Consider the following 23,159-nt stretch of genomic DNA (forward strand, 5'->3'; position numbering starts at 1 on the left):
GGCGGCAGTGAGTCAGAGTTAAACTCCGCAGCTAGCAGCAAAGGCCGTTCGGCTTGGCGCTTCGTGGAGGAACCGCCCTTAGGAAAACTTCCCGAGATAGTAGTTCTCCCACCGCCGCACTTTGTTCACGAAGGCCTTCCACTTGCTCGTGCTGACCTTCTCAATCCCTTTGCTGATCAAGTCACTGATGAGGATGTACTGGTAGCGGTAGACGTTGTCGGTGGACTGCAGGCAAAACTCTTTCCTGTTGTTGATGATAAACCATTTCACGGAGGACCAGGCTGAGTCCAAAGGGTTCAGGTAATTATAAGGGGACGGCAGAGAGACTAGCTCATGGCCATAGGACTTGGCCACTCCAGAGGAACAAACGATGCTTGTTAGAGGAATGCTTGTTGGAGCATAGGCATGGGGCTCTCCCTCCTTGTCAGTCTTCAGCTTCATCTCATCTTGCTGCTTTCTGCCTTTAACCACAATGGCACACTTCCCATAGGTCTTCTTTATAACATCACAGAACTCAAAGAAGAGGCTGTCTTCCTGTTTGATACATAGGTCATCTCTTAGGAACATCCGGTATTTCCAGGGCACCCATCCTTGACTGCCACCAGCGTGCAGGATACACCAGGTTGGAGTGTGCATGTAATAGCCATCATTAAAGTCTTCCCCAGTGACAAGAGTTTCTGGGATCTCTGTTTCCCCAAAATACACAGTCTTATATCCATCGTATTGCAGTGTTCTCAGAGCGTTCAGATACTGAAGGCACTGTTTCCTCTTGACGCTGTCAAACTGAGTTCTGATGATGAAGTTTTTCAGAAGACGCTGTGTAAAGTGAGCCATGGGGCTCCCAAGTGGGTCACATTCCCCTGTCTGGGGAGTTCTGGAAGGACTAGGATGGTGACCTCATAAGTGGCTTTCTCCTAGCTGTGCCAGCTTTATCACAGTGTAGCCATAGCTACACCCCAGACTCCAGGGAGGCATGTGCTCAGAAGTCTAACCACTTAAAATGCCACCTAGCCTCAGTCCGGGAGCGCATCTCCTCAAGGTGGTCAGGATTCTGGTTCCCTTCCGTTTGGCTGTTGGGATGGATATTATTATATTCATCCATCCATTTCAAAGGTATTTACCCTGCACATTCTGTGGACCAGACATTGTGCCGTGTGCCAGGGGCGGTCAGGACGTGTTCAGGGAGGCCTGGAGTATGAGTGGTGCATGCCATTGTGCACCCTGTACATTGTGCCTCCTGCCTGCCTACTCTTCCAGTCAGGCTTGCTTTTCCTGAGACTGAAGGGAGGCTGAGTAAAGGAAGCAGGTTACATGCCTGTCCCTCGCAGGGACTGCCAGCACTTGAGCTGGCTCAGTACACTGTCAGAACAGCATTTGATTTGTTTTAAGTTTTTGAGACAAGGTTTTGCTGTGTAACCCTGCGTGACCCATGCTGGCTTCTTCCCCTTGGCAGCCCTCCTGCCTCAGCCCTTTAAGTTCTGGGATTGCAGACATACACCATTGTGTTCAGTTTTACGCTTGGATAAAGTGATAATTTGCTTCACTTTCTCTCCACCTTCCTAGGTTAATTTCCTTTTAATCAAAGCTAAAGGTGGTTCATAAATGCACCGAAGTGGGTCCTCCAAATGACAGTGTGGCCAGAATGACTTGTCTGGTCCTTTGCTTCTCTGTGGGATGAATGGGACTCTCCTCTTCCTTCTCACCGGGACTCAGGAAAACCCAGACCAGCACCATGGCCCATTCATACCACACGTGCGCTTACCAGACGTCCTTCCTAAGGCCACATGCAGCAGCTCCGGCTTAGAATTGTCCTTGGCCGTTTTCTCTGGAGACATTTCTTTGGCAGTGTAAGACACTGTTCAGATGAAATTTGACGTAGATGCCAAGTGTGTGACTAGAGCGCCCCGGAGTGGTGGCCCCATACTTCCCAGCTTGTTCCTCTCTGGCTGGAGGGACCAGACAGGCGGCAATGACAGTGCAAAAGCTAGTTAGTGCAGTGATGTCATTGTTGAGGCCATCTTCGATTTGTCTTATGAGAATCATAGATATGAGAACTTGTTAAAAGTGTGGGAGAGTGTGCGTGTGTTTTATGTCTGTACAGATGTGTACATTTTATATTTAGATATCACATAGACTTTATTTGACATAAAATAAAGCAAACACTGAAACACGGTTACTTAGGGACCATGAGAGTGGAGGGAAAGCTCAGTGAACGCATTCTGCTCTGGAGATTCATTTAGTTTTGTTAAATGTGGACATTTATATTTAAGTTGCAATTTAAACAACAAAAAAATAACTAGTACAAAATGATATATCAATATTATGAACAACATAAATTGATAAACCAAGTTTGTTTGTTTGTTATTTTTTTTGGATTGGTAACAAAATCTCACAGACCAAAACAGCCTGGCTGGCACTAGTAGACAGGAAGACAGAGGGGGCAGAAGAGGAACCGGAAGTAAACCCACACTTCCACAACCATCTGACTTTCAATAGTGCTGCCCAAAACACATCGGCAAAAAGGCAGCCCCTCCAGCAAATAGTGCCATGGATACCCACGTGCAGAGAATAAGGTGGCCTTCATTCTCGCCCTGAATAAAAGTCAATCCCTAAGACTTAAGACCTTAACTAAGACCCAAGGGGCTGAAAGCTCCACATCTTTATCCACAGGCAGCAGAAGGAAACTGTGGCACACTGGGCATAGCTTGAGCATATAAGACTTCAAAGCCGGACCCCACAGTGACACACTTTCTCTAACAAGGCCACACCTCCTAATTATGCCACTCCCTCCCTATGGCCAAGCATTCAAACACATGAGCCTGTGGGGCCAAACCTATTCAAACCACCACAACAGAGTACTTTATAGGCAGGTATGAAAGTGCCTGCTATCTTTTATAATTTGTGTACATTAATAGAAAGTAAACACATGAGAGAAATGAATCAGTGCTGAAATGAAATAGCCATTCCCATGACAAAAATGGGAGAAATCGTTCCTCATTTCTTTCCTTCATTCCTTCCTTTGTTCCCTTCCTATTTCATCAGCAAATCTTGAATGTGTCCAGGTTCCAACCAGTTAGTAAATCATGGAAGGACCACAGGGTCCACCTTCAAGGGTGGCAGCATCTTGTAGGGAGAGGCCACAGAGTCCTGTCAGAAGGGACAGGCCTCAGAGGTGGGGAAGCTCCAGAAGTAGGCAGCTGGAGGGTGGCTGCTGGGACCATCGCTTCCTGAGGAGGAACAGAGCAGGTCCCAGCATGAGAACCCAGGAAGGCATACCCATGAGGAGGGGTTTATATTTCAGCAGAGACAAAGCTCCAGGAGTTGAAGAAGAGGCTGGCATGTCCAAAGACCTGTGGCTTGAGCACATTTCATTCCCTGCACTTTTGTGAGGTCCATCAGTACACTCCCTATGAGGCCTGACGTTAAGGGGAACCACCCTCTTCCTTAGATACCGTCTTCCACCTTTCCAGGGTGACATCTGGCTCGCTTGGACTGTCTCCAGCCTCTGACCCCATACTGCTCCCATGTTTAAAGGCCCACTTCAAAGTGTGCTGGGGTTGAGACTCCTCTCTGTTGCAGAACTCTGTATCCTAGTAGCCCCACACAGCAACAGTCTCTTCCCTGAATAGAATCTAACATTAAATTGTTTTTAAAGGCATCGCTAAAGAACTGTGCTCTGCTTCTTTCTTGGACTCTGGGGACTGTCTGGCTGATAGTTCTATGGCACTGCAGACTGTCTGGGGATGGGTGGGCTAAAGCGAGGCTCAGAACGGTGGTGAGTGCAAGGCAGCAAGAGTGGTTGGGGGCAGACTGACTGGTGGCTGCCTGTGTGAATGCGTGTTTATAGTGAAGTCACAGCTCAAGGGCCAGCACGTGCTCACAGTGAAGTCACTAAGCCTCCCTGCACATGTGCTGTCTGCACACATCCACGTGGTCTGTCCATGGACACAGCATGAGAGAACTCCCTGGTGGCTCAGTCTCCCAGAGCTAGAAGCAGATGCAAAGTGTTTCACAAAGGCCCTGTCAAAGCTTGGTGCCACCCTGTAGGGCCACTGGGAAGGGAGGAGCTTTCAGGAGGTGGGCTATCAGCTAGGTGACTGGGGACAGTGTGCGTGCTCTCTGGTGCTGTCCCTCTGTCTCTATGCATCTTCCCTCCTTTTTTCCCTTCTTCCCTCCTTCCCTGCTTGTTTGAGCAGCCCCCTCCACCACACTTTCCTACCTGTGCTGTCAGTCTTCCACATCTATATGGATGGCAGAGGACAGAAAGGGCCAAACCACATACAGCGGAGATGCCACCCTCAGAAAGGCCCGTGGTCTTTGCTACCACTTGATATTAACAGATTTTAATCTTTGCCAACTCAGCGGGCATGTTAACATTTCACTGTGAGTGCATCTGACATAGAATCGAGACCAGGAATTTGATATAAAATGCCTTTGATGATACCTTAGAGCAAGAATGGGGCAGTGGGTTTGAGGGAAGCCAGCCAAGGGGGGAACCGCTGGGAACCCAGAGCTCTGGCTGAAACTCACTAAGAGCTCAGGGTAGTTAGAAACTAGTCATACAAATCACAAGGGAGTCCAAACCACCTCGGGGTGCCCAGGCCTCTGTCATCGTAAACAGATGCGCACTGTTGCTAGCATGATTTAAATAGAATCACACTGGGCTGCGTATTGTTGGGGCTGGGGCAGTGAGGTCACCCGTGGGCTGCTCAGGTCCAAGCCTCTGTGGCCTGCTGCCCAAGCACTGGAGTTTGCTGGGATGAGACTCTCCAAGCGAGCTCCAGCTCATCCAGGCCCCACAGCCCCCACACAGCACCCTCAGGGGACACCCATGACCCGGAGCCTCTCCTGACCCCAGGCAGGAGGAAACCTCTGCCCGTGGACACCTCTGGCTCCCTCGTGGCATTATCCTGTCCCTAGAGAGTCTGGCTTTCTCCTGTGTAAACCAGGGCAGGAAACAAGTCCTGAGGACAAATACAACTTATAACTCAGTAGACAGGCCTGCCCCTTCCCCAGCCTGTGTGTGTGTGTGTGTGTGTGTGTGAGAGAGAGCGTGTGTGTGCTCACACACACACGCGCGCCTGTCTGTCTACTGGACCTTTCCATTCTCCCCAAATGTGCTCCTGGGTGATATTTCCAATGAGAAGAGGACCTGGCATGTAAGATCACCCTGAAGGCCTAGCTGTGGTGCCTGGAAACAATGTTTTTGAGCATGTTAGTACTGGGGGTGGCTCTGGCCCCTTTATCTGTCATCTATTAATCAATTCCTATGTCCCATGTTATTGAAACAAACACCACCCCATTTACAAAGCAAACAGGGAGAGACCAAAGGCCCTCCCCTTTCTCTTTGAACCGAGACAACTCCTCAGTTGCTGCTTTTTCTACAGATGATATTCTTTTTAAAAAGAAATCCTAAAAAACAAAACAAAACAAAAAAAACAAACAGAAAGCCAATTAGTTTAAAAAGTGGGCTTTCTAGAACTGAGGACTGTTGGCAAGGACCAAGGAGCATCTTTCCCCTTAGGACCTCTCCCCAGATGTTACACAGAGAGTGGGGAACAGGAAGGACATCTCCCAGATGTTACACAGTTCGGGAGCTGGACCTAGCTTTCAAGCACAGGCCTAGAATAGAGTCCTTTGAAAGAGATTGATTGTGTCAGTGACTGGAAGGGATTGTGGAAGGGCCCACTGTGAGCAGCGCCATCCCTAAACAGGCGGGGCTTGGGCTGTGTCAGAAAGCTATATGAGCATGAGGCAGGAAGCAGCATTCCCTGTGATCTCCGCTTAGATTCCCTCTTGAGTTTCTACCCTGGCTTTTTCTGGACTGTGGCCTGGAAGTGTGAGTGAGGCAGACCCTCTTCTCCCTGAAGCTGTGTCGGTCGTGGTGCTTATCACAACAACCGAACGCAAACTAGGACAGGCGCAGCAGAAACATCACAGAGCTGCAGAATCTGACAGGCTTGGCCCTAACACCATTGTCGGCTGTGTGACAGTATACAGTCTCTTAGCTTCTCTGGGCCTCAGTTTCCTTGAACCTCCTCTGTGGAGGATGTGGGAGGGTGGCCAAGACTGTGTGTACTAGCACTGTGTAAGATCCTTTAAACCAATCCTCCCCGTATAGCACCTTAACAATTAAATGGTTGCCAGCACAGATTTTACGATCACCTTTTCCAACAGTATGGCTCCTGTGTTCAGTCTGCCCCTAGCAGCATTCCTGCCACCTCCTGCTCTGGGCCTAGACTAAACAGCACATTGCCTTGAGACTCGCTGCTGGGCCCGTGTGTCTGTGTTGTTGTTTTGTGTGACATGTCCCCTACAGACTTATGTTTTGAACATAAGATAATTGTACATTTTGGACATGATATAAAATTTGGAAGGTGGAGCCTAATTGGAGCAAGTGGGTCCCTGGAAGTGTGCCCCCGAAGGTTTGGCTGGTCCCCAGTCCCTCCTCCCCCTCCTCCCGTGACTGCCACAGGGGAAGAAGTCCCCTCACAGGCTCCTGCCATCATGGTGTTCTGTGCACATGTGAAAACCCAGGCAACTGAGGCTGAAGCCTCTGTGACTGGGATTCCAAGTTAACCTTTTCTCCTTTAAGTCATTCTTCCCAGGCATTTTACTCAAAGCAATCATGACTAACAAGGAAGGCCTGTGTCCTACAAGTCCCTCTAGACCTTGGGGTTACTTCTTGAACCTCGGGGGACTGAGGTCCTGAGGGCCAGACTTTGTCTGCCCCTCGGGGGGATGATCAGCCTTCATGGACATGTCATCTGGCCCCAGTGGGAGAGGTCCAGCTGGGGCCTCTGCTGTCTGTGTGGCCTTGCTAGCTAGGCTCTCTAGTGTACTTCATGTGACATGTATTCTACATAGGGGCTGTGGGGACAAAGTACCCGTTTGGCTGCTGCCTGCATATTGATGGGGAGACTCGGACAGATATTGGTGGCCACCTATGTGGAAGGCAGGTGACGATGGGTTCTGCAGTGCAGGAGGGGCAAAGCTGCGTGATAGACAGTCCAGCATCCTCTGGACAAATGGCAATCTCAGGGTCAGCATTGTCCAAAGAGCCCCAGGCTTTGTGTGCACACGCGACAGCAGGCTCAACAACCGACCTACTGGCCGCTCCCGCTGTGCTAAGTTCTCAGAAGTGCTACTTACAGGATGAATGCAGACGCTGGATGGCATGTGTCTCTTTTCCTGCCCTGCCCTGCGGTGTATCGATCAATTCTGTTGTAGTTTGCTATGGAACACCTCGTGCGTACTTTCCCGATGGAGCTCGTAGAGGGTGGAGAGCTTCTGTGTCTCCCACAGCGTCTCACATTGGTGTCACCCTGCCAGACTTGGAGATTCTGACTGACGGGTACCCATCTGCTGTGGACAGAACCCAGAGCGGCTGTGGTCTCTACACACGTGACCTGCTCTGGCCCCGTTAGGTAGGCATTTATTAAGTTCTGGGTCCCTGCGAGGCTGTGGAGGGGAAGTCCTCTGGAACCCCCCTTTATATCACACCCCTAACCTCTGGCCAGGATTACCTGCCTCCCCACTGCTCCTCTGAGATCATGTGTGTAGTGGAAGTTTTGGTTTCTTTAAAAACTCAGTTATGTTATGTAAACAGGGTTTTCTTTTAATCCCAAGTGTGGGATATGGGACTACCTTAGTTTATCCACAGCTGATAATTGTCTCGTCGGGGCATAGTCCTTGCCAACTGACAACAGCCTTATGGGACTTGGAGAGGGGTGTGGTCTTTGCCAGCTGCAGATAGTGGAATTCTGAGGACTCTGAGAGGGCATAAATATGGGAGACAAGAGAGAGGGCTTCAGGGAGACAGATGGAGGAGGAAAAAGCCTGCTTGTCTACCCCGATGCCTTTGCTGTTTGCTGTACTGCTAGACATCCTGACCATTGAGATTGGGGTTTTTCCCAAAGAACTGGATGACCCTAACCAGCTGGAACTAAGTCTAAACAGCTCTACATCCCCTTTGCTTTCTAGGCTTCTTTCTCTCTACCTAGGTTGGAGGTATGGAAGGGAGGCAGAGGCTTGTGGAACCAAATAGTCTAAAAACCAGAGCCTACACACGTGTGTGTGTGTGTGTGTGTGTGTGTGTGTGTAGAGACAAATACACCACGGATATGTCTGTACATATACCTAGATATTGAGATATATCTGTATAGATACAGATTGAATTATGTATGTGTGCAGGTGTGTGGGTGTGATGTTTGAGAGAAGACAGAGAGGAAATGCAGAGGTGGAAAGGGAGAGGCACAAGGGAAGGTGACAGATGTGTGACATGAAAGCAGGAGGGACACTGTTCACAAGAAGGAAGAGGCCAGCATAAGAGCTCGGGCTGAGGAAGCAGCCATGGGAACATGTGGAAATACAAGCATTAAGTGTGAGTGCTAGCCAACACTTCATTTAAAAGGTAAAAGCATGACTTAGTGAATTCTGAAAACACCAAGTACTCAACCCATCAACACCATGACTGCCATCACTGCCACCACCACCCAGCAGCATTAGCGGTACCCATCCGGCCCCCCCATCACCCCCACACCATTGCACCTCACCTCTATTTATGTGTGTATTTTGCATTTCAAAACACAGTCATGTGCATGTTCTCCCTAGAGTTAGTAATGTGGTACAGTCAGGGCTGGCAGCATTCTTCTCATGACCTGCAAACCAAGTTTCAGAGAAGCTCAGTGTTAACTTCTCAGACATCAAAACAAGGCCAGACATGTCCAGACCAGAGTCTAGGACTCCTGAGTCCAAAATGAAAGCTTCTTTCAGTACACCAGACTCTTCAGAGAAAATGAAGAATTCTTAGCTTCTGCCAGGAACAACTTTGGTCCTCAATTCAGTGGAGAAAGTCTTTAAAACAAAGCCACGTTTGGGTTCAATCAATCTCAACATCCACGTGTTCCAGGAGAACAACTGACACTCAAAAATCTGTGGGATTTCTGGGAGTTCAGTGTTAATCCCGAGGGTCATTCCATGGTGAAAAGCTGCCCCTTTGCCCTCAGGAGTATCCGAATCCCTCTGAGAACCCTGGTCCCTCCATCCTGTGGCTTCTTATCGCACCAGAAACACCTGAAGACAAACTCCGGGTTAATGTTCACACACCATTAGAAGCGTCTGTGGCCAGAAATGCTCACCCCGCCCTGGTCCAGAACTCAGTTCTTCTCTCAAGATCACAGGCAGGTCCCGGACTGCCCCCCCGACAGCAGCTGAGACCTCTCAACACTGGTCCTCTGGCCTGGACTTTCAAGGGGCCACCTGGATCCCCATGAGCAGCCCGCCATCTTCATGCTTTGGTTCCAGGGCAGCTGCGTTGCTGAGGATCAGCGGGAAACACTTGACCACCCTGCTCTGAGGCCCTTTCCTTTTGAGTTCAGAAGTTAAGTTTGAGTAGTAAATGTCCTCCAAGGACCTCTCATTCCTCCTGAGAATGTTGCTGGCCAGCTGGAAGATGAAGATCAGCCCATAGATGCCAATGATGGTGAGGATGTACCAGGCAGCACTGGTTGCATCCAGCGTCCTCATGGTCCTGGTGGAAGTGGTGCCATTCCTCCCTACCAGGGAGTCAGGCAGTGGGGAGCTGGACTGGGTGTGGTTGAAGGCTTCCTGGGGTGTCCACGTGATTGCTGGGAAACAGAAAGGCCCAGATGAGACAAAGCATCCTGCTCTAAGGCATATCCAAAACCATGCATATGAATTCAGTTCCCAGCACCCACACCAGGTGGCTTGCTGCCTGTAGCTAGCTCCAGGATCGATGCCCTCTCCTGGCTTTCATGGGTATCTTCCTACATGTGCAGAGAGACCCATGGGTAAATACTTAATTAAAAAAATTAAAGCTTTCAAAGAAAAGAAAATATAAATGTCAAACTGCAAAAGTGCTGCTGTTTAAACCACTGGGTTTTTTTGTTTTGTTTTGTTTTGTTTTGTTTTGTTTTGTTTTTAATCAGCCTTCAGTTCTACAAGAAAAAAAAAGAATCAAAAAATCTCAGTTGAAAAATATGCAATGAGATCACAGGAAAAAGAAAAGGGGCCTTCGCTATAGAGGAAAATGTCAGCATGAGGTGTGAGTTAAAGCGGGAAGGTCACACTTTCTCATTTACGGTTGCCAGCTTGTGCTCTTTCAGAATTCACCACATGGATAAGTGTGCGGGCTCTGAGACTCTGTCATCACTTGCCAGTCAGGTGGAAATCCAGCCTGTCCAGAGAAGTTTGTCCTAAAGAGTCTCTGGCACAGGTCTGAACTGCAAAATCTGACCCACACCCCTAGCATCAACTAGCCAGAGGAAGGGTTTGCAAAAAAAAAAAAAAAAAAAAAGCCATGAGCCTGTCCTGAATACCTAGGGATCTTCCTTCTTTTGTTAGTCCCTAAAGAGTACACTGCGACCAATGTTTACATGACACTTACATTAGGTTGCATCGGAAGGAATGTAAAGGGAGTTGAAACACACAGGAGAAAGTGCACAGGATATCTTCAAATTGTGTATTTTACATAAATGGCTTAAGCAGTCATAGCTTCTCTTACGTGTGGGGGCCCTGGAGCCTCACTCCAAGGGCAGTGAGGGACTCCTGTGTAGCAAAAGTGAGTCATTACAGACACAGGTGAGGGTGAAACACATGTGGAGTCTCCACGCAAAAGAGGTTTTTAGATCTAAACATTAATCAGTGAAAAAAGCTGACAGCCATAGAGTGTGAAAAGCCGCAGGGGCCTTTGATTTGCCCATAGTTTGGGAGTGTATGTGTTTAACTGGCTTCCCTTCTCTGCACACGTACCTGAGGTGGATGAATTCATAGAGAGGAAAGGCAGAGGTTTCATGCCCATGTTGCTTGGCCCCGTTGCTTCTGTGTGTGGCAGAGCGGCAAAGCCATGGAAGGAGAGTGTGGTGGAGGAAGCTGTGCTCCATATGGTGCCCAAGAAATAGAAGGGCTTCTGGATTCCCAGAGTTCCCTTCAAGGCCTCCCAGTGCGGTCCACCAGCTCCCACAGCGCCGACAGCCACTTCTCCAAGCCACAGCGGCAGCTAGAACTGGGAGACCACACAAGACACGGGTGCCATTGGTCACCTTTAGAGAAGGGAACTGGGGGAAGGAGCAGGACTTTCCACACTGCACCCTCTCGCGCCCTTTGTGTTATGCAGTGCATACTTATTTTTTAAATTAATTTAAAAAAGGAAAGAGTACAGGTTGGCTTTTCTGGTCTCCTTGGAGAGAGACGGCCATGGGTAAAGACATTGTGTGTCCTTGTCTGATCAGGAGATTAGGATCTCGGCTGCTGTTTAACTCAAAACTGTTATGTGCTGAGGGAGCCAGGGAAGCCACAGTCCCCAGGTGACTTTGCCGGATTCCCCTCAGCCTGCGGGGTCCACCACACAGGCTCCCCAACTACTTAGTGGCATCTGCTTGGCACTCTCACTGTTTTCTGAAGCAAGACATCAGCATTTTGTTCTGTTTTAAATCACAGTTCCTCAGCTGAATGAATGTGCAACCTTACTCATTTGGCTAAAGGACTATGTAAATGTGAACCTCCAAGCCACACGTGTCACAGCCCAGGACCAGTAAGATCATATCACATAACCTTATCATTTCTGCATCCTACGCCTCTGCTGGTGGAATGGGGAGACATTGAGGGAACATAAGGAGGAAAATCTATTACTATTATTTTTTAAATAGCAAATCAACCCATAAGGGTATAGTAAAGCTTAATTGGTGCAAGAGAATTTATTTAAACTTAGAATGAATGTCTAAACTAATAGATCTTTCTAGAACTTGCTAGAATGCTGTTACATATTCAAGTACAGAATAAAATATACTAAGGGCTACAGACATCCAGTTGCTTTAAAACCAGCCCAATCTCAGGAGAAAGTAACTGTATTATGGTGACAAATCAGTGTGCTTTGTCCATTCTAAGGTGACAGTAAAGCAGGCTGTATTTTAAAGAACAAGTGCATCCTGCAGCAGAGGTATGCCCACCGATACCTGTCATGTAATGATTCGAAATAAACTAGGACAGCCTGAGCAGCCCCTGCTTACCACTCACATTCCATGAGCTGGTCTTGACCTTGACTCACAGGAGGCAAATTCGAGAGGCTTCCAGAGACGGGAGATGGGGGCAGTGACAAGTCTCCTTCCTGCAGTCCCAGTGTGCGAGGCCACAGCAGCTTCCTGAGCAGGGAGTAACTGGACTCCCCAAGCCCTGCAGAGCAATAAAAACTTAGCCTGCACCTGGGACACTTCTCTCTTCCTCAGCTGATCAGAGGACCTGAGGCCCAGCAGAGGCAGCACTGCCTGCCTGTGGCTTCTTAAAAGTTCCAAATCAAAGGCGTTTGTTTAAAAAAAAAAATGCAGGCCCTAGGAAGCCTCTAGCCCTCTGCATGGCACTTGGGAGTGTGTGGTGCCAGCTCTCCGAAGCCAGCTGCCAGCTTCCAGCCTGGATGACTCCTGCTTCGTCCTGTTCTGCACCTGTTGCAGGCGTGGCCAGGGCAGGCTGTATTGGAGGCCTCATTGTCACGGGGACAGGGAGGTCCATGGTCAAGAGTCACCAGCGTCCTCACCAACAGTCTCCTGGATGAAGAGACAGGCCCAGGACAGCATGCGGGCTCTGCTGGGAGGAGTTGGTGGGTTCTCTATAGGAACAAAACTGACAGAATGAATATGTTTAGTAAAAGGGTTTCATTAGGCTTACAGGATGTGGTTCCGGTAGTCCAGGGGTGGCTGTCTCATGCTGGAGAAGCTGACATTATGGTACTTGTTCAGTCCACAAGGCTGGATGTCTCAGCAGCGCTGATCTGGCACCCAGGGATTGGAGAATTACTGGACAGCCTCTAGTCTTCAGTCTACACTGGAATACTAAAGAAGTTGGGATCTAATATTGGTGGTTGTAGCAAGCTGTGGCTATTAAGTTGCCGCACCTAAAAGATGGCACCTGGTGGATGTACTGACTGCTGATAAACAAGTCCATGTTTGGTCAAGGCGAGTATGGCACTGGCCCATTGGCTGCCTGCTGCAGGTCTGATGAGTGAGCGTGGTTGGCTGTGATTGGCTGATGTGGTTGCCTATACAATTGGGAAGTACCCGGGGTATGGGGGAGAAGAAGCTTGCAAAGGCCTGAATAAACTGCTTGAGGAAGAGCTGGTGGTTGCGTCTTCCTTGCTGTTCGAGGCAGTCGCGACAGGTGGTGAAATGTCAAAACAATAGGGTAGCTGGGCTTGCCAACAAGAGTGAAAGCAAGCAGGCAAAAAGCAAAGTTTTCTTCTTCTGTGTCTTTTTACAGGGGTACCATCAGAAGGTGTGGCCCAGATTTGGAGTGGGTCTTCCCATCTCAAATAATATGATCAAGAAAAACCCTCACCGGAGGGTCAGGCAGGTTGGGTTTTAGTCACAACCGAGGTTAGTCATCTCAAGTCCAACCCTTGTGAACCTGGCACACAATCACGTCTCCTTATGTCATGCTTAATTCCCAAGTGAAGCAAGAACCAGGCCACAATCCCACCTCTAACTCGATATAACTGTCCCACATATGACTGCAAACACATTATGTACGTCAGGTGGGTGGCGAGGTCCCTGCAGGAATGCTCAGTCCCTTATAACTTGCATAGATCTCAACACTTAGCCTCTGATGCCATCTCAGTCCATGATTCTGTGATTCCGTGATTCCGTGGTTCCGTGCACGACCAAGACGCAGAGGAAAGAAAGCACAAACCTCTGCTCACTCTGCCAGCTTCTGCAGCAGTCGGCTCTCTGTTGCTGAGATTCAGCACCACGGCCAGAAGCAACTCATGCGAGAGAGTTTCTCTGGCCTTGTGATTCCATGAAGGCCGGAGAGGTACAGCAGCAGGTGGCTGGAGCAGGGAGCTGAGAGGTCACATCCTCAGCCACAAGCAAGAAGCAAGGCACGGCAGCGGGTGCTGGTGGTGGTGTGGAGGTGTGGTGGAGGAGGTGCAGGAGGAGAGAGAGCTGGAAGTGGGTGAGGCTGGGAACTCTCAAGACCCTCCACAAGCGAAGCACCTCCACTGCCCCTCGGCTGTCCCACCATGTGGCTGGCGAAGGGTGGTCACGTGCTTCCTGCTCACTGTGGTACTGGGATGTGGTTGGTGATGGAGAGTACTTGAAGCAAATGCTCCGAGGATAACAGGAGCTCCCCAGACCCTCTGGTTGTGTAAGAGCCCAAGTGAAGAGGTCGGAATGGGGTGGGCAAGCGGTCGGCCATCAGCAGGGAATCCATTCTCTGAGACCACGGTGTCTGGAAGAGGACAGTGTGGTGTTCTGAAGGAAGACAGTGGACTCCAGGTTCTGGAAGGGGGGAGCTCATGGGGCGTAGTTAACATGGTTGACTGGTGTCCTGCCCTGCTCCCTTTTCTTGTCTCTATGCCAAAAATGAATCTCTGCACAGATATTCACAACCATCTCTAACTGCTTTCAGAGGGTCTGATGCCTTTTGGCTTTCGAAAGCACCAGGCACTCACGTGGTGCACAGACATACTTGCTGGTAACCCCCCCCCCAACTCATTTAAATTAAACCAGGAACTTCACTAGATTGCTGGTGAAAAAGAATATAGCAATTTCTTGTGAAGTTAAGTGAATACATGCCTTGCGGATTCTACCACAAGGCATGTCCACAATGATCATACAAAATGCCCACACCAATACTAATTACAGTATTAAAAGCCCCAAATCATAAACAGTGTCTGTCCACTGACAAATGGACGCCAATGTGCAGGAAACAGAGAACACAGCTCAGAAATAAACATGCAGGGACCTTAGCAGCATCGCCAAGTGCGTGCGCACGGAAACAGCCACCAAGGACCGCACACTGCCTGACAGATGTAGATAAAACTTCCAGAAAAGGCAGAAAGTCACTGAGCAGAAAGCAGAGCCGTGGTTGCCAGGGGTCTGAGGGAGAGAAAGATCATGGAACAGGGCCGGAGGGAGCACGGTGGGCTGACCCACAGTTCAGGGCCACGGGCTCTCCTTACGTCATCCTCGCAGACGGCAACAGTCAGCCGCCTTTGAATATAAAACTGTGCACTAATTCCAGGTGGCTAGGCAAGGAATAACAAAGCTAAAACCGAGGAAAGTCGATAAAAAATTAGAAAATATAAGATTTTAGAACCCAGAAAAACTAACAATCCATCTAAGAGCTGATTTCCGGGAAGGGGTGTGTGCGTGTGTGTGTGTGTGTGTGTGTGTGTGTGTGTGTGTGTGTGTGTGAAAAACTATCCAATGAGCATTAACTTCCCTGATAAGAAGAAGAAACAAACACAAAAGTAATAACTGAAGGATAGACCACAGGTGTCGCAAGACCCCAAACTTCCCCTGTTCCGTTCTGTGGGGATTTCCAAATCTGGACCAAATGAATGGTTTTCAAAGGAAGATAAACCATCAAAACTAACTTTAAAAAATCAGAAAATGTTAGTTATCAGAGAAGATGGGGGGAGGGATGCTAAAAATCACCACCAGAGAGAGAATCACCTGGTGCCCACAGTTTCAGAAGTCACTCCTGCTGACTTTTTCCTTTAGTGGGGTTTTAGTTTTGTTTTTTTTTTTCTTAAACACTAGAAAACATAAAGGAAATACATCTCCTAACTTATTTCAGTGAAGCCTGGCTATCAACTACAACCTGATATGCTCACCGTGACACAGAGGAACAGCAGACCAGCTTCATGTATGGGCTTAGGAGAATATATTGTAAATTCGGTAGGAGCCAGTATGTGCAATAGTGAATGATGACCATGGATGGAGGCGGGACATCCTCTGCAGAAGGAAGCTTCCTGGTGGGCCTATCAACCTTTGTCCCCTCCCTAGCACCCACAGGAAACAAAGAATTCTGGAGGGAGCCAGGCGTGAGCACTTGTGCCTGTAATTCAGCTCTCCGGAACCAGAGGCAAGGAGGATTCTGAGTTCAATGCCAGCCTAAGCTACATAGTATAATCCTGTCCTAAACAATGATAATAAAAGAATTATAGAAAGACTGTTTGATGTTCAGAAACCCGCTGTGGTAATTTGCCACAGAATTCTCAACAAACTTCTTCTCCATCGATGAGGGATTGGTTATTGGTTAAATTACGATTGCATCTGATTTTACAAACCTGATAGATGGGAAGGTAAATGCTTCTCTGGTGTACTAGTTAAGTGTACCTCAGAAAACAGACTTAGCTTTGCTCAGGAAACATCATAGACATTGCCTAAAGTCCAGAATGACACAATGACCCATTGCTACCCCTGCAGTACAGGACTGTGCTAGAGAATTACCTGGGTCAAACAGGAAAAAAAAAAAAAAAAAAAGGAACAAAGATACTAGGAACTAGAAGACCAGAAAAACAAAGGGCACCTATTACCACATGGATAATTACCACAGCAGGATAATCTGTAAACTGAGTGAACAAAGAAAATCTTTAGAAACTCAATAGCCAATAATCTATGCCAAGAGCAGTGACTATGAATATAATTGGAGAAAATATTCCATTTACAATAGGATAAAAAAGGATGAGGCACCCAAAACACAACAAATTAAGATTTATACAAAGAAAATTTAAGAGAGGAACCAGAAGGTCACCGATGCCTTTCCAAAGGTGTGTGTTGACCTTCTCAGGCCAACTTCAACTCAGTGCCACTGAATACAGGTTCTTCTATGAGGCTTGGGACTATCACAGTAAAAAGAAAGGACGAACTGGTCCCTCTGCCCCTGTGGAAAGCCACCAGCGTGGTCCTTCTGGATCTCAGGTTGCTGCCACACCCTGGGCAGGGTACCCTGATTTCCCCACAGGCTGTAGGCCAGTCCAGAAGTTCTAGCAGGAATATTTTAAATGATTCCTGTTTTCTCCAAGCTTTCCTCTTCACTGGGGTTGAGGGGGTGATAGGTTGGGGAGGAGGAGGGGCCAACAGACTGGTAGACTCATTAAGATGGAGAGTTTCAGAGCCTCATTCCAATCAATATGTGAAAACTGATTTATATGCAAATATATGCAAAGATTTATATGGAGAAGTTGAACACACATGAAAAGCTAAGAAGATTCCAACAGAAAAGTAACCAAACAAAACCACTGTGAGCGATTTCCAGACTGTAAAACCTCACACTTGAAAGCGTTTCGTTCTGGCATGGAAACAGGCGACAGATCAATGGGTCCAGATAAAATCTGGTAACATCTGGAAGCAGACGGCAAGTGTTCAAGAAATATTACAAAAGGAAGAGGGGATTTCACACCAGCGGAGAAGACAGTTCCCGGATGTGGCTAGGACACCCGGGTCAATGTCTGTGGAAGAAGAAAATCTCACAGCAAAGCCAGTTGCCCATGGAAATAGACTCAGGGGATCCAGTAAAAGCCACCAGAGAATGAGAATAAACACAAGCATCTTCTGTGTGAGCAGGTCCTCACCACCTTGTAGGCATGTATGGAGGCCAGAAGTCAACATGGGGAACTCCCTCACTTGCTGTCCACCTTAGAGTTTTAAGAAAGATATCTGTCTGTCTGTTTGTCTGTCTGTCAGTCTGTCTTAGGGTTCTGTTGCTGTGAAGAGACACCATGACCAAGGCAACTCTTACAAAGGAAAACGTAATTGGACTGGCTCACAGTTCAGAGGTTTAGTCTGTTACCATCATGACGGGAAACACAGCAGCGTGAGCAGCATGCATGCAGCTGTGATGCTGGAGGAGGAGCTGAGAGTTCTACAACTGGACCAGCAGGCAGCGGAAGTGACTGAAACGTACTTCCTCCAACAAGGCCACACCTCCAACAAGGCACACTTCCTAAGAGTGCTCCTCTCTATGGACCTAGGGGCGCTGTTTTTATTCAAACCACCAACTGTCTGTGTACATGTCTATGCGGGTTATGACACATGCCTGCTTAAGCACAGAGGCTGCAAGATGGCATCTGATACACTCCTCTACTCCCACCTATTGTGAGGAGGCACGGTCTATTTCTGGGCCTGCTGCTCAGCAAGGCTGGAGAACAGCACACCCCAGCAACCTCCCTGTCTCTGCCTTCCGCAGCAATGGGCTTCCAGGGCTTTGTAGGGGGAACCTGACTTGTGCCTTGGGAGCAGCAAGCAGAACCTGGTCCTCATAACCACAGAGCAATTGCCTTAACTGTTCAGCTATCTCTCCAGCCCCTTCACTTCATACTTCAAGACCAGGTCTCCCATAGAACCTAGAGCTTGCTGTTTTGACTCGACTAGCTGGCCCGAGAGTTGGAGTAGGAGGGACGATTTGCCTGTCTCCCCCCCCCAGCACTGAGGTCATAGACACAGTGCTGTGCAGGCTTGTTTGTGGGTGCTGGGGTCCCCCCTGCAGGTACAGCAAGTGCTTTGCACTGAGTCATTATACCAGCCCCACAAAGATTCATTTTAATAATTGCAGATCTACTGGCATTTTCAAACATGGTACAAAGGTTAGGAGAGGTGATCCAGAGAGAGGGAGGGTCACACAACACAGATGTGCATGTGGGCACACACACACAGAGTGCACAGAGACAGAAACACATACAACACAGTACACATACACACACACACACAAACACACACACACACACACACACAGAGCATACAGAGATAGAGAGAGACTCAGAGAAAGGGATCAATTCCATAAGAACTAAATGTTTCTTCATGGAAAATATTATCAAGAATTGAGAATGATAAAAAGGAGAGAGAAAATGGCCCAGTGATAAACTGCCCAATTTGTCAGTAGTCAAAAGGCTTTCAACACTGAGGACAACTCAGCAGAGAGAAGATTTGAGGTAGTCACAGAAAAGTAAAAATAAAAGTCTTCTCCTTTCTCTTTTCCCTCCCTCCCTCCCTCCCTCCCTTCCCCTCTCTCCCCCTCTCTTTCTTCCTCCCTTCCTTCCTGTGTGTTGAGCAGACCTTGCGCATGCTAGGCACATGCGCTAACACTGAACTAAGCTTCCACCCCCCACGGTGTTCTTACAGACAGCAGCAACATGGATGCCGATGAAAATGTACAGATATTTCATGTCGCTGCTGACAGCTGAGAAAAGATGGTCTGTCAGGTGGACCCCGTGGTGCCATCTCTCCAGGTCACCCTCTAACATTTACATCCTTCAAAACCACGGTCACACCAGCTCGGGCAGCCACCTACTGTTAGTAACATTAGTAAGGACAATGGTATAATTAAAATTTACAGCACACACGCCTTCTAGCTCATCTCCTGGGGATGTAGGGTGTTGGGTGTGGTGTGTTTACAGGATGTTGGTGCAGATGTGACTGTTGCCACATTGTTTATAACAGCCAAAGACAGGAAACCACTTACGTGTCCATCGGGAGAGGACCAGGCTTGGGGGAGAGTGTACTCCATATAGCCAGCTCCTTGGCAGGTATTAGAAGAAGGAAGATGCTGGGCACTGAGGAGCAATCTTCCATACATGCATGATGGAAATAATCATAATACAAATAAGCATGATGTAGACTGCTGTGGGCTAGACCACTGCTTACACACAGACATTGGATACTCTTGTATGCGCAAAGAGAGAGAAATCTTTTTGCTGCCTCAGACTGCATCCTTTCCAATGACCCATTTATTTCTGCCACGTGTGTGCCCAGTGAGAAGGAGAGTCTATTTCATAAGATAAAGCATTCATATGAAGCATGTTAGCACTCCCAGCAATTCTGCCTTCTCTGCGGATGTCCTTGCTTCCAGGAGTTTTAAATCCCACCCCCTAGCCTTCTGCTGGATCATCTGCTTTGCATGTTCTTGTAGGAAGAGACAGCAAAGTAAACCATGCATGGTGAGGCCCAGGCCCAGTGGGCTGGAGGGCAGACCCGGTGAGACACAACCCAGCAGAGGATAAATGATGAATTTCAGAAGGTTTGAAGTGAGAAAGTTTGACCTTTATTCCTGTGAAATCAAGGGAAATATAAACCCTGGAGAGAGGGTGAATGTGTTTGATTCGATGGGGTCAAGGGGTCAGGGATACTTAATGTCCTCTCGAAAGAAAGAAAACGCAGCACTTAATTATCCTATGAAGGGGGGCATCTCTACACAACTGAAGGCCACTGCTGGGCTAAGATCCTTAGCAGGGCGGGGCATTTCTAGGAATTCCTAGATGCCTGCTAGAGCAGTTTCCTTACCAGGGAAGGGTCTGGCCTGTAGTCTGCCCTGATGGCTATCTGACTCTCTTTAGCTCCTTACAAGACTTGGAATCACCCAGATCAGGAGAGACTTTTCAGAACCCTGCTGAGAAAAAAAAAGGAGTCTATCATCATAGACAGAGTGCAAATAAATTGGCTATCTGGAGATGACCGACTTCAACCTAATCCAGCAGAGCCCCTCAACAGCCCTGGCTGTCCTCGAACTCACTCTGTAGACCAGGCTGGCCTCAACTCAGAGATCCACCAGCCTCTGCCTCCCGAGTGCAGGATAAAGTGCAGGGATAAATGCCCGAGACACCACTGCCCGGCTCTCAAAATAACGATTATATATGTGGATTTTATGTGTGAACATGCAATAATAGTTTTTGCAAATAATTTTTTGTAAAAAAAAAAATAGTTTAAAGACTGCAAAAAATAAAAAAATCCCAAGCAGGTGAGCATGCATAAATGCCCACACATAAACACCACCAAATTCCATGCTTAAGTGGTGAGATTTCTGCAAAGGACTGTGGGGTATGTCCAGCCTGATCCATCCTCAGTCAGACAGAGTTCTCATTTTGGCTTCCTTGTTACATGTCCCAGACGGTCACCATGAGGCCAGTCCTACATGGCCACATAGTAAAAAACACCAGGACAGCTCTAGGGTACAGGTTAGCATGTGTATTTTCTATAAAGAGCAAGATCATAAATATTTTTTGGATTTGTGGCCCAAAATCTTTTTTTGTTTTTGTTTCTGTGTTGGGTGTAGTGTGTGTGTGTGTGTGTGTGTGTGTGTGTGTGTGTACACCCATGTGCGTGTATGTGAAAGCCAGAGATCAGGGCAGATGTCTTTCTGGATCCATGCCAGAGAAAGGATCCACCTTTCTCTCTCAGGCTTCTCATTGGTTGGTCTGGTGCTCACTGTTTCAGATAGGCAGTCTGGCTGGCAAGACCCTGGGATCTACCTGCCTCTGCCCCCCAACACGGTTATAGGGGTGTGGAGGCACTTGGCTTTTATAGGGTGCAAACTCAGATCCTCACTCCTGCCAAGGATTCAACTTAGATTACCTGTGAATGCATGTGCCTGGGTCCCGATAAAACCTTATTTACAAAAACCCATGGCAGGGCACATACCTACCAGAAAGACCAGGTGCAGAAGGCCGGCATCAGTAAATCCTGTTGCAGCACAGACAACAGGCTCTCTCACTGCGCATGGGAATACGGATGGTAGAGTCGCTCAGCAAGATGGAGGTGGATTCTTACACAGCTGAACACCCTCTTACCTGTGACCTGGTCAGGCAGTTCTCAGCACTTACCACAAGCCTTCTGTTCACATGAAGCATGCACACGGATGTTTATGTGGCTTTACTCACCTTTGCACAAACCGGGAGCAGCCGAGATGTCCTTGCAAGCAGAAAAGTAAGTAAACCATGGTGCATTCGGAGGTTAGAGTATTATTCAGCTTCTCAAAAGGAAGGAAGGAGGAAACTTGGTGACTGAAAGAAGTCAATTCAGAAAAGACAGCTCGGTGTGTGATTCTAACTACTTTTGACACCGTGGGAAAGGCAGAGAGTTGGAGGGTTGGAGGGAGGGTTTTTTAGAAGGGTCACAGCACTGGAGGGCAGAGAAATGCCACCAATGTAACAGCAGGTACAAGCCCAAGCCTATGAAATACGAGACACCAAAAGTTTGCCTGCTGTGGTCTGAATCTGAAATGTCCCCCAAAGGCTCATCATTGGATTTCTTGCTCCACAGCTGGTGGCCGTGGAGTGAAGGGGTGGGGCCTAGCTGGTGGGAGTAGACGACCAGAGGTGGCCCTTGGAGGGTTTCCAGGCCGTGCTTCCCCTGGCACGCTGTTTCCTGGCCTCTGGTGATGCCAAGAGCCTCTACCGCATTCCCCTTCCTTCTCGGTCGTGCTTGACGACTGAAAAGCGTGAGCCCAGAAGCTGGGGAGGTCGCTAGTCAGCAAAGAGCTTGCCTTGCAAATGTAAGGACACAATTTCGATCCCAAGACCCATGTGAAAATGCACGGCGTAATAATATGAGCTTAAACTGTGATAGCTGGCGAGGCCGGTGTGACTGAGAGGAGACAAAGCTCAGAGCCGCCAGAGCCGGGCCGCTGTGGAGCCCTTTCTCCAGGCAGAGCACCAGCGGTCCCCAGGCCCCGGCAGGAGGCTGTCTTCCTAGGGCTTGGAAGGATGATGACGTCATCCCCGGAAAGAGAAAGGGCTGAGCTTTCTGCGCAAGGGGCTCTCCGCAGCTTTCCCTGAAACCTGAGCTACGAGCCCAAGGTCCCAGCACGGAGAAACTGCCTCGCCTCACACCCGGAGGCGTGTCTCTTTCTGCACAGTAGCTCTCCCGAACCCTGTGAGTTGAGCAAGGCTCTGAGAACGCGTCACCCGGCCGTCTGCAACAGCAATATCCCCAAAGCTGCCACGAGGGGGCAGCCGCACCCAGAAGCCCGATGCACGGGGAGACAGCCAGTATTTTTAGAAATCTGCGCGATGCGTGGCCTTACCGACCTCGGGTAGACATAGGGACCACTGCTCCGTCTCCTTTGCACATTTAGATTCACGCTATGCGTCCGATGGCTGCTCTTATGAGGAGCCAACCCTGTCACTCCATTTCCGGGGTCCTCCTGTCCTCCCAGGCTTCAACTTACCTCATTTAGCCCGATTTAGAACTCATTGAGTCCTACTGACGCGGACTCAAGATAGCCTGCCCGGCCTGCAGATCCCGACCTTGGAACCCCTAACCATTTCCTCGGCCTGTCAACTGCTTTCTGACACTCACTGAGACTGTTGGGCCACAGCGACAGCGTCCTGAGGGAACCCACATGAAGATTCAGGGGGAAGGTTAAGTTAGGGACAACGGACGCAGCTGGAGGAGCAGCAGCGAGTGAATCCAATCAGCCCGAAACACAGATGTTGCCGGTTTCTCTCGCTGGTGGTTCCTAGCGTTTACAGATTTACAGATTTACAGATTTACAGGTTTACAGATACAGAAGACCCAGCGTGTCCTTGAAGCAGACTGCAAAGCTGGACCCAAAGAGACCAAAGGGGCAGGAGGGAGAAGCAGAGCTTG

The 23,159-nt window shown here is 48.7% G+C and overlaps 2 protein-coding genes across 3 annotated transcripts; both read right to left on the minus strand.

Moving 5' to 3' along the window:
• On the minus strand, positions 1–1,086 carry C17H21orf140 (chromosome 17 C21orf140 homolog). Its single transcript, XM_021628379.2, has one exon. The coding sequence runs from the start codon at positions 832–834 to the stop codon at positions 79–81; it is 756 nt and encodes a 251-aa protein (XP_021484054.1). The 5' UTR covers positions 835–1,086; the 3' UTR covers positions 1–78.
• A 987-nt stretch (positions 1,087–2,073) lies between these two features.
• Positions 2,074–12,531, minus strand: Smim34 (small integral membrane protein 34). Of its 2 annotated transcripts, none has more exons than XM_060370752.1 (2): positions 12,037–12,531; positions 2,074–9,629 (listed from the first exon to the last, which is right to left on the minus strand). In XM_060370752.1, exons 1-2 carry the CDS (start codon positions 12,041–12,043, stop codon positions 9,250–9,252), a joined length of 387 nt encoding a protein of 128 aa, XP_060226735.1. In that variant the 5' UTR covers positions 12,044–12,531; the 3' UTR covers positions 2,074–9,249. The 2 variants fall into 2 exon arrangements, 1 of the variants encoding a protein (XP_060226735.1); XR_009587046.1 differs by having other exon boundaries at positions 9,492–9,629; positions 12,030–12,531.
• Positions 12,532–23,159: the final 10,628 nt, after the last annotated feature.

This window comes from Meriones unguiculatus, chromosome 17 (assembly GCF_030254825.1).
Source record: "Meriones unguiculatus strain TT.TT164.6M chromosome 17, Bangor_MerUng_6.1, whole genome shotgun sequence".
Taxonomy (NCBI): Eukaryota; Metazoa; Chordata; class Mammalia; order Rodentia; family Muridae; genus Meriones; species Meriones unguiculatus.